Here is a 19,398-nt window from a genome sequence, read left to right on the forward strand (position 1 = left end):
TTGTTCTTCTACACATCTGTCCGGGGCTCCACACTATGGGGTGCTGAGGTCATTCTAGGCTGGCTGCCTCCACTCCCACTGTACCTGCTGTTCCCCCTGTATGTTCAGCTTTGTGCCAGCTTTGCTCCTGCAAGGATGACCCCAAGAGTTAATTAGCTAACATTTTCTGAACCCTAGGTGCGTGTGCCAGGCACAAGGTACTTTTTTGTTTTACAGGTTTTTTTTCATTTAATCTTAAACCCTAGGAGGTGAATATTAGGAGTATTTCCATTTTACAGTTTGGGGAGCTCAAATTGTTAAGAAAACTTGCCTAAGGTCACAGAGCTATTAAGTGATGCGTCAGGACTCAAACTAGGCAGGCCAATGCCAAAGTGAGTGTTCTAAGCCTTGCTAGAGCAAGCGTGTGATCCTCAAACCAGCAGCACTAACTTTACCTCGGAGTTTGCCAGGCATTCAGAGTATCAGTCCCAATTCCAGACCCAATCCATCAGAATGTGGTTTAAACAAGGCCCTGGGGTGATCTGCCTGCACATTAACGTTTGGGACTCACTGTGCTAAGTCACTCCACTATACAGACTTCACTTGAAAGGATGTTTCCAGAGCTGGAGGTAAACTTTCCCCTGAGTTCCAATAGGAGGGGGTGGGGAGGGGGGAAGTAATGTATGTGTTCTCCAAGGGCAAAAGGAAGGATTCAGACAACAGGTTCTTTGAGTCTCAAACACTGGAGATCAGCGAAGGTCAGGAACACTTCCAAAAGCAGCAGATACTGAGCCGGGTCTTGAAGCCAGAACATTTTCTCAATTCATTTCATTAAAAACAAGTATTGTTCCAAATGGACCGGGGCCCACATCAATAATCTGGAGTTAGCTTCTCCAGCCTGGATTCCGTTTTCCAAATAGAATCCAAATATCAACAGCACCAAAAAGAAGATTTGAAACCTAAATAAAATGTGCCATGAATGCAGTTATCGTATTATTCGGTTTAGAATTGCCTGGTTTGATTAATAATGTTCATAACAAATTAGTTTGCCCCTTAGTATTAATTGTTCCCCAGGTAGGAGTACAAACACTTGGTATAAAAAAACGGAAGCACGCCCCCAGCTACAGGTACTTAATTCAGGTACTTAATACTACTACAGGTACTTTTCAAGACCCCTCTTCTCAGCAGTGCTGGCCTCCTCTTTCTTGGTGGGGCCCAACAGTCCTGCTCTTTTGGCTGGCACTTTATCCTAAGTGACCCGCTCTGGCTTCCAAGGGCCCCAACCTGAGCGCAACCTTCCAACCAGCCCGCCGACAGGTCACATCGGACCTGCCGCGACCTGTGCTCGGCTGGGGTCTCTACTCTCACTCCGCACCCCTGGAAAAGGGTGGCGCGGCCAGCTCTCCAGGGTGGACGAGCCGAGCGGCGGCGGTGGCAGAAGGCGAGTCACGTGCGGCAGTGGGGGCGGAGCGCACCCGGCCTGGTGGGTGGAGAAAACAAAGCCCCCAGCTGTCAGTAGAGGAAGGAGGCGACAGCGCCGGAGCAGGTGAGTCAAGTGCATTTAAAGCGGTACCGCCCTGGCGCACCCCGACACCTCCTGCCCGGGCGCAGTCCCTCCCAGGCCAAGCGCTGGCCGCGCCTCCTCCCGCCGCCGGGGGGCTGCAGTCTGCGGGTCGCGGAGCCAGCGGGACCCCGGGGTCCCTGGTGCCCTGCAAGAAGTTGTGCAGGGGTCGGCCCCGCGGCCCGGGGATGTGCACCCGCCAGCGAGCGGCACCCCTTCTTCGTAGCCCCAGCGCTGCGCACCCGGGAAGAGGGGAGGGAGTCGGGCTGCCACGCTGGCAGAAGCAAAGTGGACTAGCTCTGGGGTGAGGGCCGGGACTGTCCAGGACGCGGACACTTGGCGCTGGTGCCGAGGGGGTTTTGGGGGTGCGCTCCCGCAGCGCGCAGACCTGGAGGCGCCAGAGTTGGGGCGCAGGGACCGAGAACCGAGGGAGCTGGCAGGGGCAGCGCACTTCGGGCAGACCAGGAAGTGCAGCGCGCTGGCGCCGGCCTGCTGGGGATCAAACGCTAGACCCCCGGCCCTGCCGCCGCCGCGGGTGCTTGCCCTCCGGCGGAAGCGAACCCCACAGCTCCCCATTCCAACTCCGGCTCCCGCTGGTGCTCCTGGCGCCCGGGACCTGGGAGCCAGGTCTGGGGAAATGAGAACGGGTTGTTATTCTGACCCCAACGGGTTCTTCTGCAGAGATCACCCTGGGCGCAGGGCGAGGGCTACTCGGCGACTCCTCACTCTGCTTCCGTAGGAAATTCTTCAGTCCACCCTTAGAAGGGTTGCGCGGAAGCCCAGAAATCCCACAAAGGGCAGGAAGGAGGGGTGGGCACAGAAAGACCTTCCCCTCTGAGTCTGGAGCGTTCGGTAATGCAGACTTTCAGATAGTGGATCTGGCCACCCCTTGAGTCACTTTGCCAGTGCCTTGCCAAGTGCCGCCTGGCGCAGAAGGCAGAGCTATAACCTCGGAGGAAGGGGCGCTGCAGCCATTTGATCAGGAGGAGCCTTTGTCTTAACCCCCAGCCCCCTTCTGCTAGTCTTCGCTGGGTCAGTAGCGCGTGGAGTAATTAATATTCCGAACATTAGCCATCCCTTCACTTTGGCACCAGCCGACACTGCTGTCCCCTCCCTGCGGGTTTTCGCCAGCACTTGCTCACGTCCTCTCTTCCAAAAACATGGAACGTGGTCCAGACCCGCTAAGCAAGAGGAAGTCACTAAACGCACTATAATGCAGTCACGTAAAATCAAGGGTTAAGTGTTCAAACCTGCACCCGCCCGCCAGCGAGGAGACGGAAGAACTTTCTCGATTAGCATAGTATCTACCCTGGGGCCGCGCTGAGAGGCGGCGGTTCGGTCCCAGCCCAAGTGAAGCGTGCAGTACCGTCTTGATTGTGCTTTGACGCAGCACCTGCTTCTAATCTGAGAGGACCCGAGGCTTACAGCTTTGCGGAGCAAGACTCTGTGGGATGAAACAGAGCAGAGATCAAAAGGTAACAAAAAAGAATAGCAACATTTGAGACGCTTCTCTTGAGCACTAAATGTAGCCAAGTTTTTGGTAAGCTAAGAGGGAAGATGGTCCTTGACTAGCCAGTATCTCTTCTGAAAATGCCCCCTTGCTTTGCTAGCGTTCTTTGTGGCTGCCAAACTAATTAAATTATCAGGGGCTGTGTGTCACTAGATCTCCAGGATGGTTTGGGAGGCCACCAGGTGGTCATTAGTGATGCTTAACTGGTAAGTTTCACTTGCATGGGAAGAGTGACCTTCTCCATGCAAAGGTTCCCAAACTTTGCTGTCTGTTAGAATTACCTGGGAAGCTTTGGAAAATCCTGATGTCCATATCTCATCCCAACCCATTTAAATCAGCCTGTTTGGAGATGAGAGCCAAGCATCGGGTTTGTTATTTGTTTTATTCATCTTTAATCGCCAGGTAATCCCATTGTGGAGCAAAGTCTGAGCAACACTGACGCAAAGGAGTTCAGTGGCCAGCAGCTGCAACGCTTGCAAGACAAGATGCCAGTTTAACTACTTGGGGTGGGGGCGGGGGAGAAGCTGGAACTGGAGTGCCGCCCACAGACGCCCTAGGGCGGGGACTGTCACCGGGCGGCTTGGCTGGCGGTGACACCTGCCACATCATCTTTCACCCCCTCTTGCCTTAGGTCCGGTTCCTATTGGAAAGATCGAAGTTCACTGTCAGTGTCTGGTTTCTGCATGGTTGTTAAGGAGCCGGTAGAAACTTTCATTCCCCGTGATGACTCACGTGCACAGGCAGTGGGGAAACCCAGCAGAAACTAACTGGGAGCAGCCTGGTGAGTCAGCAGACTTCATTCTAAGGCGGAGCCCCCGGGGAATAGGAAGTAATTACATCCAGTAGCTTTTTGACGCGCACTATTCCACTCCTTTGAAAGCGTGTTTGAATATCTGATCAGGATATGTTTGCTCGTAGACGCTGGTTCCTTTTCCAGCACCCTGTCCCACTTGCTTCATTATAATGCGCTCTCCTGTTAGAGGAGGAAACACAGAACCAACTAGACATCTTGTAATTTCCTTGGTGGAAGGCATATAAAAAAAAAAAAAAAAAAAAACCTGGAGAATGTGAACTGGTTTGGGTTATTTCAAATATGTGAAGTAGAGAGGATGAATTAGCAGTGCATAAGTTTTGAGTATAGAAAACTCAAATACTGTTTGATCACACGCTCAGTGGTGGATTAAAGGGTCTATTTAAATAGAAATGGTTATACCTAACATTTTGCATGAATATGTTTGCTATTAATGATTTCTTGCTTTAAAAAAAAATCCCTAAGACACGACCCTTATAAGATAACTTGTTTCAAAACGTACACAGGTTAGGGGGCGCCTGGGTGGCTCAGTTTAGTGTCTCACCTGGGCTCAGGTCATGTTCGACAGCTCAGAGCCTGGAGCCTGCTTCAGATTCTGTGTCTCCGTCTCTCTGTTCCTCCCTAGCTCGCACTTTGCCCGTCTCTCTCAAAAATAAATAAACATTTAAAAAAAGTTTTTAATGTACATAGGTTATTAAGTATACTTATTATTCTTTTTTAAATTATCATTATTATTATTTTTACACTTAGCTCCAAGTTAGTTAACATAGACTATAATAATGATTTCAGGAATAGAATTTAGTGATTCATCACTCACATATAACACCCAGTGCTGATCCCAAAAAGTGGCCTCCTTAATGCCCCTTTTGCCCATTTGGCCTTTCCCACCCCCCGCCCCCCACAAAACCCCTCCAGCAACCCTCAGTTTGTTCTCTGTATTTAAGCCTCCTGTAGTTTGACAAATAAAATTATTTATTGTCAATAAAATTTTCTTATTTTTATTACTCTTAACTTCAATTTTTATACCACTCCTCTCTTCATTACCTTTTATATCACCATGACTGAGTCTACCTGCTTCCTTCCCCATTCTGTTTCTTTAAGGGGGAACAACAGTGCCTGGCACACAGCAAGCATTCAATATTATCAGCTACAGAACTTTGTTGGAATTTCTGCTAGCCCCTATGTACCCTGCTTGGTATTCTCTCCCAGGAGCCTTTCTGTTTGCAGCTCCCATAGCACAGAGCATAATACTTTTCGTGTTGTGAATGCTATTTGTGTATGCTGAACATTATCAAAAGGTGGGGAGAACATTTGAAAGCAGAGCATCCTGAGTACGTTCAGTTGTTATTTTCCAAGACGGACATTCTGGATATGTGGGAGCTAAAGGTCCGTCACAATTCTTAAGTGCTATGAAATGGTAGCTCATTTGTTCATTTACAGTTTTATATAAAAAAAAACCTAGACTTCTGAGCATAACTAGTAACTGTTAGAATACTTAACTACACTCTCATGTGAAGATTCACTTCACAAAAGTTTGGTCTCTGCCCATTATGATGGAAAAATCACATCCAACTATCTGGATGCCTAAAGGAATTCATCAAGCTAGGAGAGTTCTTTCGGAGCATTGCAAGTTAATAGTTAACCAGCTTTTATTGTCTCGGCCTTGATTAAAACTAGCACAAGTGGGGCACCTGGATGGCTCAGTCGGCTAAGTGACCAACTTCAGCTCAAGTCATGATCTCATGCATGGCTCAAGAGTTCGAGCCTCGCATCAGGCTCTGTGCTGACAGCTCAGAGCTTGGAGCCTGCTTCAGATTCTGTCTCTCTGCCTCTCCCCCACTCACACTCTGTCTCTTTCTCTCCTTCAAAAGTGAATAAACATTAAAAATTTTTTTTTAAAATAGCACAAATATATTTAAATAGCCAGCATATTTTAAAATGAGAAGTTGGATATATTCTTTGACACATAACACCAGAAATAAGTGTTAATAAGAATTTCCAAAGGCCAAAGTGATGGCAATGAGCCCATTCTCATTTCATTTCCGTGTAGCTAAGAAAAGGCACTGGGGATACATTTCTGAAATTCCAGCCCCTTTCCTGGGAGTTGTAAGATATTGAAAGGCTGAAACGTAGTCTAGAAGAATGGGTCTAATCCAGATTAACAAGAAACTGTTCATCAGAGGATGGTGTAGACCTAGTTCTGTAATAATTACAAGTAAGCCAGAAGTGGTGACGTAGAAAGAAGGGGTATCACCTCAATTTTAGAAACTGAAGTTTTTGGGATAGATCAGAATCATTCAGGTTTTTTGTTTGTTTGGTTTTTTTTTATACAGCCCTTTGGTCTCCTTAGTATATCAGGGCCTAAACATAACTCTGGTAGAGAGGATTCCCATGCGCCAAAGAGCACAAATCCCAATATCAAATGATACTCTAAAGTGATGAGAAACCAGGGGTACTGACTCTATCATGTAGCTGTTTCTTGAATAGAGTGGAATATAATCTTGCTTGGAGGTTTTGGCTAGACAAGTTCAGTTCTAACACACATGATGATCTCACCAACTTTATTCTGAAGTAATCAACCTTTGGACTAGACCAACCCCCAAAATCTGAGCTATTGTTTGCTTCTTATCCAGATAACCAAAATAGGAAGTTTTAGAATCTTTGCCCAAATCATAGAAACATAAACTCTCTTGTTTGAAGGGCCCTTACAGGTTAATAATAATCATGCCATCCAACAAAAACTTAAACTTCCTGTATAGCTTCTTACTAAATAGTCCTTCAATTTACATGTCAATGTCTCCCTCGAAGCACATTACATCCACAGAGCATTGTCTGCACCCTCTGGAGACCACAAAGAATAAAATCCAACTATCTTACATATTTACCTACAACCATCTTAGATGCTTACAGTGAATTTATTCTCCTTGATCAGGAAGATCTGGCTATAGTGTTTCAAATCTACTAACTGCACGATTTTTTTTTTGCACCAAATTTGAAACCATAAATTTGAAGAGAAGCATTCAATCTGTTACCCCAGAGTTACAGAAGATGATTATTGCTAAAGTTCCTTCCAACAAACCTAATAATCTACACCCTTCAAAAGTGACTCCTGACAAACTCCACGTAATGGCACTAGGCTTGTGTTGAGTTTGAAAGCCATGGCTCCGTGTGTTTTGGAGATCAGCAAAACTATGACCCACTGTCTGTGGTTGTATGTCCTGTGAACTAAAATTGGTTTCTGTGGCTTGCTTAATGGTTGAAAACATATCAAAAAAAAAAAAAAAAAAAAAAAAGAAAAGAAAAGAAAAATATGTTGGGACTCTTGAAAATTATACAAAATCCAAATTTCAGTGTTCAAAATAGTTTTACTGGGCTACAGCCATACTTATTCACTTATATTTTGTCTATGGCTATTTTCGTGCTACTGAAACACGGTAGTTTCACCAAAGACCATTCGGGCCACCAAGCCTAAAATATTTACTAAGTATTTAGGTACAAATTGGCACGCCCTTGATTTACTCTCATTCAACATACTTCGGTTCTGAATGAGAATTTGCTCACTTAGTCTTTTTTCATTTTTTTTTTCCCTGTTAGAGAAGGCAAAAAAAGTTGTTTCCAAACATAGGTAACTCACTAAAAATAGTTTCGTTTCCTGTTTCCCTTTTGTGTGCATGTACTTTGCAAAACAGCAGTACTTTTCTAAAGCATATGTGAATTTTTGTGAATGGCAAACTATAAAACTTCTGAACCTTAACAGGCCCAAACAGGGCAGTGCTGACTTACGTTGAGCCAATGTCAGTGTTTCCAATGCTCCAGGAGATGGGAAAACACACCCTTGACAGTGAGCCCAGGGTGACACTTGCCTTAACTCTTTAGCAGTAGGAACTTCTTTTTCTCAAACCTGTGAGGGCATTTTTTGCTTATTTCATTGAGTGTATGAAGACATAATTTGAAGATGTATTCAGATTTGAAATTTTTCATTGACTGTCATTTTACACACTTAAAACATGATGTGGAAACTTGCCGGTTTTGAAAATCGCACTACTCCTCTAAAGTATACATTTAAAATAAATTGCTCTCTACTAACAAAGGCAAGGATCATTAAATAGTAAGCAGTTTTAGAGTGTCTGGGTGGCTCAGTGGGTTAAACATCCGACTTCGGCTCAGGTCATGATCTCAAGGTTCCTAAGTTTGAGTCCTGCATGGGGCTCTGTGCTGACAGCTCAGAGCCTGGAGCTCGCTTCGGATCCTGTGTCTCCCTCTCTCTCTCTGCCTCTCCCCCACTCGTGCTCTGCCTCTCTCTCTCAAAAATAAACATTAAAAGAACTTTTTTTAATAATAATAATGAGCAGATTTACAGTCACTTACATCCCTAGAAGCTGACATTATGCCATAGACAATTTAGTTTGAAACTTCCAAATTCAGAAACAGATCAGATCATGATCCAGAGATGAAAATTATTTGCCTTCTTCCCAAGGATAGAGAGATTACTATTAAGATTCTAGAAAGAACCTTTGAAAGAGCAATAACAACATTAATGAGACCTTGTCTTAATTTTTTTACTTTAAGCGTTGCCTCATGAAATTTCCTTCAGTTAAGAGAACTTCCTCTTTCGTTAATGCCACCGACTGTTTGTAAATGAGTTTCACTTAGATTAATAGAGCAACTTCAAGGGTTATATATAACTCGTCCTCTTCCTCCCTTCCAGAATCAGTACACCTGCAATTCAGAAACCAAAAAATGATAGTTTGGGCTTCTTTTTTTCACTACATCAAACAATGCATTGCAGATAATGTAAAGTTTGAGGAACCTGAGATCAGCTAAATAATTTCTAAAAACAAAACAAAACAAATTATAAGGGCATTTAACCCCATCCTAGGACTATTGGCAGTAATGGCATATAGATATCTAACTCCTGAGGGGACTTAACTTACTCTTGCTCATGATGGAGTATTTGTGGGGGAAAGATGAAGGGGGACAACTGAGGACAGATCGTGTAACCAGTTCAAGTTAAAAAGCAACTTTCCTCCCTTATCATAATGTAGATTTCATATTTTGCTAACAAGATTTTCTTTAATATAACTTGTGCCATACATATATCACATGTAGCTCTCCCCAGGAGAGTTCCAAAATTAAACACTATGGAGGGTTCTCAAAAAGTTAAAAATACAGCTACCTTATGATGCAGCACACTGCTGGGTATTTACCCAGAGGATATAAGAATACTAAATCAAAGGGATATGCGCACCCCAATGTTTACAGCACCATTATTTACAATAGCAAGATACGGAAGCAGCCCAAGTGTCCATTGGGTGATGGATAAAGAAGATGTGGTACACACACACACACACACACACACACACACACACACTACAATACTATTCAGCCATGAAAAAGAATGAAATCTTGCCATTTGCAATGACATGGATGGAGCTAGAGAGTATAATGCTAAGTGAAATACGTCAGTGAGAGAAAGACAAATACCATAGGATTTCACTCATATGTGGAATTTAAGAAACAAGCAAGCAAAGGGAAAAAAATGAGAGACACGAAGCAAGAAACAGACTCTTTATTTTCAAGTTTAGTTATTTGTTTTGAGACACAGAGAGAGAGAGCAAGCATGAGCAGAGGAGGGGCAGAGGGCAGGGGGAGAGGGAAAGAGAATCCCAAGAGGGTTCTGTAGGGCTTGTACTTGCAAACAACGAGATCATGACCAGAGCCGCGACCAGGAGACGCTCAACCTACTGAGCTACCCAGGCGACCGAGCAGACTCTTTCTTAAAACTTTCTTTAAAGTGTATTCATTTCAAGAGAGACAGAGTGAGTGAGAGGGGGAGGGGCAGAGAGAGAGGGAGAGAGAGAATCCCACACTGTCAGTGTGGAACCCAGTGAGGGGCTCAAACTCAGGAACCGGGAGATCATGACCTGAGCTGAAACCAAGAGTCAGACGTTTAATTGACTGAGCCACCCAGGCAGCCCCCAGCGGACTCCTAACTATAGGGAACAATCTGATGGTTACCAGAGGGGAAGTGGGTAGGGGAATGGGCTACACGGTTGATGGGGGTTAAGGAATGCACTTGTTGTGATACGCACAGGGTGATGTATGAAAGTGTTGAATCCCTATATTATATACCTGGAACTAATATAACTCTGTATGTCAACTAACTGGAATTAAAATAAAAACTTGAATTAAAAAAAAGTAGTTCTAAAATGAAGATTTACTGTATTTTTCCAGAGTAAGAAATTCGTAAGTTTCAATTGCTTGAACAGGGGCAGAACACCGAGCATTTTGCTAACAGGTAAACCTTGGTTTTAACTTAGAATTAATTACAAACAATGTGGCAAGAACAACTCTTGGTATTTGGAGTTAGTCAGAGAAGGTAAAATAAGCCAGAAAAAGCAGGTGGAAAATGAGGTGACTTCTTTCAGTTTTGCTAAAGCGTGCCAAACTTGTTATGGGATGCCATGCATGAAAGTGAAACCAGAGGACTCGATTACCCTCTTTATTTTTTCAAACATAATTTACTGTCAAGTTAGCTAACATACAGTGTATACAGTGTGCTCTTGGCTTCAGGAGTAGATTCCCACTTACATACAACACCCAGTGCTCATCCCAACAAGTGTCCTCCTCAATGCCCATCGCCCATTTTCCCCGTCTCACCCCTGCCTCCGCCCCATCAACCCTCAGTTTGTTCTCTGTATTCGAGGGTCTCTTATGGTTTGCCTCCCTCTCTGTATGCAACTATGTTTTCTGCTTCCCTTCCCTCATGGTCTTCCATTAAGTTTCTCAACTTCCACATATGAGTGAAAACATATATCTGTCTTTCTCTGACTGACTTATTTCACTTAGCATAATACCCTCCAGTTCCATCCACGTTGTTGCAAATGGCAAGATTTCACTCTTTCTCATTGCCGAGTGGTATTCCATTGTGTATATAAACCACATCTTCTTTATCCATTCATCAATTGATGGACATTTGGGCTCTTTCCATGATTTGACTATTGTTGAAAGCGCTGCTATCAACATTGGGGTACAAGTGCCCCTATGAATCAGCACTCCTGTATCCTTTGGATAAATTCCTAGTAGTGCTGTTGCTGAGTCATAGGGTAGTTCTATTTTTAATTTTTTGAGGAACCCCTACACTGTTTTCCAGAGCGGCTGCACCAGTTTGCATGCCCACGAGCAGTGCAAGAGTAGATTCCCTTCTTTAAAAGCTGGTAGAGGCTGCTTTCAAACAACTGATGAGCAGGAAGTGGAGCATCCCTGCAACCATCTTATGCATTCTTTCCTTCTTTCAATAATTTTAAAACCCAACCAGCTTGCCAGAATTTGATCCATTGCAAAGAACGTTTCATGATTCTAACCAAGAAACCAGTCTCCATTTTCCCACTGATCTTCTTCAGTCTCCAAAAGAGTGGGAGCTAGAAGGAAAACCCTCCTGCTCTGCTCCCCCTGGTCCTTCCCCAAAAGGAAACTATTGACGGAAGATTTTTTTGTTAGTTTCCAGCTTGCCTTCTATCACAACTTTTTTCTCAAGTGGAGTCTTCTGGGCACAAATCTTCTAAAAGGAGTTTCCACAAATCAACAGCATAACAACCAAGTGCTGTGTGTGTTACTGGCAAATCCGGAAAGCAGTTCTCGGTGCAGTTAGAGTGTTGAAACAGCACTGTCAGGGGGTCTGTTCGTTCTCCACACTACCTGTTCTCTCAGCATTTCAGGGTAAGTTAGAATTGGGGGGAACGGGCGTTTCTCTTGGGTTGCCAGGTGAAATACAGGATGGCTAATTAAATCGGAATTCTAGATAAGCAATGATTTTTTTTTAGTGTAAGTATGTCCCATATATTACATATATGTATTACATGGGGTATACTCATACCAAAAGAATTAGTCTTTTAGCTAAAATTCAAACTTAACTGAGCATCCCATTTTTTTGGTTGTTTGGAATTTTGTCTAGTGTTTCTCCTCTCTTTTTTGTTTTCTCCAAATTTGCAACCCTACTTTTATCCCATCATAAATTTCAAAATGCCTAGCTTTTCTGGTCTGTAAAATATCTGATCTGAGACTCTATGTCCAAGGTAATATATTAAAATGTCTGCACTGCTTTCACCTACTAAAGAAAAAAATCAAGCTATTATCTGCAGTATTCTGCACAATGAGGGGAAATAAGTAGAAACTAGAACTAAAAAATTGGCCATCTTATTTTGTAAGCTATTGAAAGGTACCTTCTATTTTTTTACAGACCTTCTAATTCAATAGATACATTGATAGGTAGATTGTTAGCCTGACATTGCGAATAAAAGTTGATGATTTCTAGTGATTCCAAGGAAGTTCACTCCCAGGGGATTCCAAGGATGCCTTGTTAGTTGTGTGAGGTCCCAGGCCTGCAGCTTCAGTACTCCAGAGGAGTGTCTTAAAATGCAGGATTCGGGCTGACCCCAGACCTTGGCAACCAGTCCTTACGTTAACAAGATCTGTAGGTGATTCACATGCACATGAAAGGTTGAGAAACCCTGAAACAGAGGATTCACTTTTTCACACGTAAAGTGGCCTTTTGATTTAATACCGTGTTGAAATAATCCTTAACAAAATTCCCTTTTAACACCTAAGAAGAAATAGTTTCTTTTGATCAAATATCTTTGATAGGCAATTATTATATTTCTGTTTTCTTATGAGAATCTTTTTTTTTTTAATGTTTTATTTATTTTTGAGACAGGGCAAGACAGAGCATGAACAGGGGAGGGTCAGAGAGAGGGAGACACAGAATCTGAAACAGGCTCCAGGTTCTGAGCTGTCAACACAGAGCCCGACGCGGGGCTCGAACTCACGGACCGCGAGATCATGACCTGAGCCGAATTCGGCCGCTTAACTGAATGAGCCACCCAGGCACCCCTCTTATGAGAATCCTAAATGACCATTTCTAATATTGTTTTGTAATCTACATATTTAACAAAATAAGACAAGTATAAGTATGAAAAAGACTCTCATGGGATGCCTGGCTGGTTCAGTCGGTAGAGCATATGATTCTCGATCTCAGGGTCATGAGTTCAAACCCCACACTGGGCATGGAACCTACTGAAAATTTTTAAAAATTTAAAAATTTAAAATTCAAAAATTAAAAAAAAAAAAAAAAAAAAGACCTAAGGACTTACCAGACAGCCTATTATAAATAGCATCCTGGTTTGTCTCTCATCAATAACCCATAAATTAAGTGGCACACACTTCCTGGCCCTCAAGTCACCAGCAAATCTGTGTTTCTTCATTTGGTATATTGTAAGTGGATATTTATATGCCAGCACCACACATTTATATATTTGCGTCCTTAGGTTCCTTTAAAACTGAACAGAGGGCGGGGCACCTGGGTGGCTCAGTGGGTTAAGGGTCTGACTCTTGATTTCCGTTCAAGTCATGATCTCCCAATTCATGAGCCTGAACCCCATGTCACTCTCTGTGCTGACAGTGAGGAGCCTGCTTGGGATTCTCCCTCTCAGCCTCTCTCTCTCTCAAAAATAAATAAACATAAAAAAAATAAATAAACTGAACAGAGGGCATGCAGTTTGAGCCTATGGCAAGCTCCAAACTGGTCTGTGAAATTCTGAGTTTTAAAAACTCAGAGAAAAGGTTCCATAGATTTTGATTCCTTTCACGTTCGAAATCCTCACATCCTTTGCCTGCCCACCTGTTTTTTGTTTTTGTTTTTTTTAAGAAGTTACAGTGGTCTGGAGGCACCCGGGTGGCTCCGTCAGTTAAGCATCTGACTTCTGCGCAGGTCATGATCTCGCAGTTCGTGAGTTTGAGCCCCGCAACAGGCTCTGCGCTGACAGCGTGGAGCCTGCTTGGAATTCTCCCTCTCTCCCCCTCTCTCTGCCCCTCCCCTGCTTGTGCTCTCTCTCTCTCAAGATAAATAAATACATTTTTTTAAAAAGAAGTTACAGGGTTGTGTCACAGCAAAAATTCTGGAACTGCAGCAAGAACATCGGACAGCCTGAGGCTTAAAACTAGTTCTGCTGCTGACTGACTGGTTGTCTTTGGAGATGTGACTTACCATCCTTCATCAATGCCCCTCCAGTTAAGTTTTCTCATCTGTCAACTTGAGACACTAGAGCCCGGCATTGTCTCACAGGATTCTTGTAATTACAAATTACAAGAATTTGTAATACATTGTACACTACATTGTACACTACATTGTAAATATTACATATGTAGTTTCCTACAACACACCTAATTTGGAAGAAAGGTGATGTTAATTTTAAGAGTTCCATGTATGCGCTGGGAATGGAACCACAGAGCACGTATCTTAGAGACGTATAGCTTTTGGCCATATATCCTTAGCAATCACAACCTTCCCTTCCGACCCTCAGGAACTTAAAAGTTCTCCCCCTTTCCTGTGACAGCAAGGTGCTCTGGGACACCAAGCAATGAATTCCTCACCGGGGTGCCACTCTTTGCTCTGTGAAGTCGAAAGATACAACGCTTGGTGTTTTTCTTCTGTCCAAATTCTATATAATTCCTCTCGCATTTTTTCCCCAGGTGAAATTTTATGGATGGACTATAAAAACACGCTTCAATGTTTTTAATTACTTGACTCCTTCTATAAAATATTATTCCTTCAAAAACACAGCTTTTTCTGTAGTGATCATAACCTTGTCACTACATAATCGTTGCCATCAGTCACTAAGTAACTGTGTATCTTACTTAGCCCATCACATAATCCCAGATTGGAGGAAGCCGTGTGGTCATTTTGTCAAAAGACACCCCAGTACAGAATTCCCCTCACCAGCACGTGGAAGAGAAACGAATGTATCCTTCTGTGGTTGTTTTAATAAATGCCACACAAAATTCATGAGCGAGAGTTTGACAACGATGAGGAAGGGGCGTGAGGGGGACCATTCCCAATCTTACCACCTCTGTTCAACTATTAAAAATATTTTTTTCCCATTTTTGTGTAAAGCTTTTATTGACTGTATTCGCACTCAACAATGTTTCACATAAACCTCTCCCTTACCGTGCTGAATGTTGCTCCCCACATCCAGCATGATCTTTCTAGCTTCAATGTCTCTGAATGTTTTTCTGCCCAAGGCGTCTTTCCTTGGTTAACTCAAGCTCAGCCTTTGTCTTATGTCAGGTGTTCATTCCTCGAGGTCCTTGCCACTCAGAGTGTGCTCCCCGGACCAGCGGCTGTAGCATCACCTGGAACATCTTATAAATGCTGAAGCTTGGGCTCCACCCCAGACATTCTCAATCGGAATCTGCACTGTAGTAAGATTCTCAGGTGTTCTGGATTAACATTTGAGAAAGGCTGTTCCGGAAAGCCTTTCCTAACCTCCTAGCCATTACCTCTCCCCACCTCCCACAGCCCCACCCATCCAGGATAGGTCAGGTGACTCATTGCAGTTTGCCTTTAATTCCCCACACATGGGCCTCCCCAGCACATAAATTGGTTGGCGGTCGGGATGGACTCGTATTCATCTTTACGTCCCCCAGGTCCGAGTGGAGCATAATTGATACGTAAGCATTCAATATTGGGAGTTGTTTTGTCATTTTCCGACCCCACTGCTTTGTAGATGAAAAGAGATAGGTGGAAGTTTTGTTTCCGTGCTGGGAAAGTGGGTATTTAGGTAGGACTCTCAGGGTCACTGGCTCATGTTTGGGAGTCTTTTGTTGCATAGTAAAGACTATGGAAAACCTACTGGGGGTTGAGGGGGAGAGAAATGCTTCTCTTTCTGTGAATAATTCCAGAAAGGCCACTGTTGGAATTTCATCTTTTTTTGTTTAAGGCATTTAATATTTGTTAAACACCAACATCTCTGAGGGAACCTGCACTTTACATTTGGTCTAAGGTGTAGCAGGGGCAGATTCTGGTAAGCGTTTGGTAAGACCTAGAGATAATGGTTCTCTGATGGAGTATACTCATAGGTGTTACGAAAGGTAAATGGTGGAATGCTGCAAAACCATTTCTAATCCTGATAGATGTTACAATGTGTTTTATCATGAATCCTACCATAAGTCACTTTTCCATTAAAAAAAAAAACAAAAACCTGGGGGCGCCTGGGTGGCTTGGTCAGTTAAGCGTCCGACTTCATCTCACGGTCCGTGAGTTCGAGCCCCGCGTCGGGCTCTGCTGACAGCTCGGAGCCTGGAGCCTGCTTCAGATTCTGTGTCTCCCTCTCTCTCTGCCCCTCCCCCACTCATGCTCTGTCTCTCTCTGTCTCAAAAATAAATAAGCGTTAAAAAAAAAATTAAAAAAAACCTGTTATCCAAAAAAAGTCTCATGATAGAACTCTTGTCCACCATCCTGCCTTTCCTCCAGCCCCACTTTCAAAGTGAACCCCTGACACCCTGAGGACTTTTTTTCTTTTTTCCAGATACTGGTTTTAAAACTGTAGACAAAGAGCAAGTACTTCTACAGTGATGTTTCTGAACTCCTACTAAAATGAAACAGCAGCTGAACAGGAGCTTTCTCTGTGTTCAGGAACCACTTGGTCCTTTCATTGTGGAAGGAACGTCTTGTGAACTCAAGGGTGAACAATCTGATGGAATGAGGCTTAGCCTGGGAGGCTGCTGTTTTGAATTAGCAGGAGACGGATGAGGGCTTTGGAATCAAGTCGTACCCAGAAACAAGAAATGTCTGTCCTGCAAGGCTATTGTTTGTCTTATTTGAAAGGAACCAGAGGCTCCTGGTACTGCTTACCAGCGGCTCTCACAATTAGCCCCATAGACCACGGGGAGTATAACTATATTGAAGAATGTGTGGCTTCTTTTCCCCTTTGGGAGCCTGTCGCTGTGCTGACCCATCACCATGGACACCAACTTGAGTGTGCATCTGAGTGTGGCTTCTCTTGTGGAAGAGTGTATTACATTGTTATTCTGTCCTAAACTGCTTATCTGCGTGTCTGATGATGCTATTCATCGTAATTTCGCCCAGACAGGGAACCTTGGGTGGGGTTTTTAAGAGTCATTTGACACCTTCAGAGTGTACCTTGTTGAGCAATCTGACGCAGGTGAGCCATGCAGGATGGGGAGAACAATTGTGTTCTGTACACTGTGACCTCAAGCCCAAGTCCTTTTGAGTCATATTTTCCCATGGGGTTTGTGGCCCCTCCCAAAGGAAAGAGACCTTTAACACTCAACTCGTATGAGGCTTCGTGGTTTGAGCGTTGCTCTTGGAATCTAAAAGCCACGTGTATTTTTTGGTTTTTCACATTTTGGGGAGTTTGTTTTTGAAAGTTAAGTAGTTAATAACTGTGTTATTGTTACTTTTGTATGGCGTGGGGAGACTTTCATCCTTTGATTTCCCTATCTGAAAAAATTATCTCCTAAAGATCATGAACAGAGGCTCTAGAGCTTAAAAAACTAAGAGGAAGTTAAATTCCATTGATGAGGAATTAAAGTTTTAGAGAAAGAAGACACTCAAAGAGGAAGCAGTAATATCTACCAAAATCTTCAAAAGACAAATAAGCATGAGTTAGGAGTTAAGACCAAGAATGCTGGCCTCTCCTCTGCTTACACAATCTTTGCAAGTTAGGCACCACATCATTCTTACTGTTCTTATTAACAAGTCAACTTAAATTGATTGTGGGGGGACATGGGTTGTGTCCCAACTCTGCTTTAGGTGCAATGCAAACAACTCAATTCACCTGTGACCTCTAGCCTCTTCGATTAGGAGGGTATCTTCCCTTTCCCTCTGCTTCCCCCACAAGATATCCCAGCACTCCAAAAGGTAGTTGTGAATCCATCTCTTAGAATGAACTATAATAGGAAATGTAATGGGAACTGTACTTCAGAGAACCCATGAGCTTTTCAAAACATGAGGAAAATAAATCATTTCAATAGCACGTTAGCACTGTGAATTATTTAAATTGCAACAGGGCAGAAGTAGTGGTAGGATTTAAGCTTCTGACGTATGAGGCCATTGTAGATCCAAATAGGAAAGTGGTGGGATTTCTGGCAGAGCAGGCACATTTTAAAGAGCTTCCACTCAGATCGCCTGCTGAGCTCCCTTTTCCCCACACGCCTGGTTGTCAGTATTTGGTCCTCTCTCCCTCAGTGGGCCTGGGCTGAGCTATACACAGGTCGTAGATCTTACCCTGTTAGAGATCAGGGAAGACCTGGACAAGCGGGACTACTGATCCAGTCCAGCAGTGAGTTGTACTGAGCTGCCCCAAAGTACAGGCAGACACAAGAGGCCCTCCTCCTCCTGGCTCTCCAGCACCTTGTGCTCCTGGGAAGACCAGGGGGTGTGGTAGATCTCCCCATGGGGAGCAGAAAGGAAGCACCTTGTGGGATGGGGAGGAACCAAAAGGCAGAAAAACTAGCTTCTCTAGGAAGATTTGAAAAGATTTGAAAGAAAGAAGAATCTTAAAACCCTGCATTCAATGCAGTCATGTCTGCTAAGCGTGAAATCCCTACAATGGCCTGATCTAACTAGCATTTGACCTAAAGCTAACAGGGAAAGTTCTACTTGTGATCAAAAGACAGCTTTGTGCTTTGCTTTTTTTTTTTTTTTCCCTCCCTCCACTGCCAACCTTAATAGATCTGTGGTCAAGCCGTGGAACCTGCTGAGGTCACGGACTACAGAAGAGGCAGCACAAGAGGCTTCACCTATTGTGAGTGAGGGTCCTGCTCAAGGCCACACCCACAAGATCCCTTCAGATGGGCATTCTCTCCCATTCTTTCCAAGCCGTTGGTTTTTGCCATAATTGATTGTACTTCAACTTCCTGATCCTGTAACTAATATTCAGATCCAATTGACAAGGGAGATGTGGTTCAAACCCAATTATTTAATAGTGATGATGATCATGAGTGTTTCCCATTTACAGAGAAATTTGCAGTAAAGGATGCTTCTATGTAGCACGAACACTCTAAGTAGCTGCACTTGACAGGAAACCATAAAAACTGGAGCCTGGAGTTTAAATGGTATATGCACAGTTCACATGAGGGGGAGAACCTCAGTCCCAGGGAATTTATTCCAGGTCCAGTGCCCTTTATACCAGGCGGATTTACAAAGGAGAGTTGGATTCTCCACGTAGCCCTCAAAGTTCCCTTTTGTTCATAAAGCTATTAAATTGTAACAGCCTCCTATTTCCCATGGAAAGATGAATGGGGTTTCAAAAAATGGGTTGATAAGTCCATTTTGGTATACAGCCCATCACCGATGAGGACTCTTACCATTCATGTCAGAATATTTGCTTCTTTTCCCTCAGTTTGAATATGCAAGTTAAAATTTAAAAAGGCGGGGGAGGGGGAGGTGCACCTGGGTGGCTCAGTTGGTGAAGCATCTGACTTCAGGTCTTTTGGTTTGTGAGTTCAAGCCCCACATCAAGCTCTGTGCTGACAGTCAGAGCTGGGTGCCTGCTTCAGATTCTGTGTCTCCCTCTCTGCCAAAAATAAACATTAAAAGTTAGAAAAAAAAAAAATGCAAGTGCACCTGGAGAAGTCATGACTTGTCCAGGAGTGTTGTTAGAAAGTGCTGGCAATCTCAAAACCTACTTTGAACCTGATTCTTTTAGGCAAAATGACAGTTCAAGTATACTAGAGTTA

At 43.7% G+C, this 19,398-nt stretch overlaps 1 protein-coding gene across 4 annotated transcripts in view; it reads left to right on the forward strand.

Annotated features, from left to right (window-relative positions):
• The first annotated feature begins 1,452 nt into the window (after positions 1–1,452).
• MAPRE2 (microtubule associated protein RP/EB family member 2) overlaps positions 1,453–19,398 on the forward strand; it is a 159,469-nt gene continuing 141,523 nt past the window's right edge. The window contains exons 1-2 of one of the 4 annotated variants that reach the window (XM_081790806.1): positions 2,912–3,015; positions 3,682–3,831. Coding sequence is in view for 1 of the 4 variants with exons in the window: in XM_060613608.3 (XP_060469591.1) it covers positions 2,992–3,015 (24 nt within the window). In the remaining 3 variants the exon portion in view is untranslated. Of the gene's footprint in view, positions 1,526–2,903; positions 3,016–3,681; positions 3,832–11,028; positions 11,581–19,398 lie in introns of those variants that run through there. The other 3 variants (XM_060613610.3, XM_060613608.3, XM_060613609.3) reach the window with 3 other exon arrangements.

This window comes from Panthera onca, chromosome D3 (assembly GCF_046562875.1).
Source record: "Panthera onca isolate mPanOnc1 chromosome D3, mPanOnc1 haplotype 2, whole genome shotgun sequence".
In the NCBI taxonomy this organism is placed as follows: domain Eukaryota; kingdom Metazoa; phylum Chordata; class Mammalia; order Carnivora; family Felidae; genus Panthera; species Panthera onca.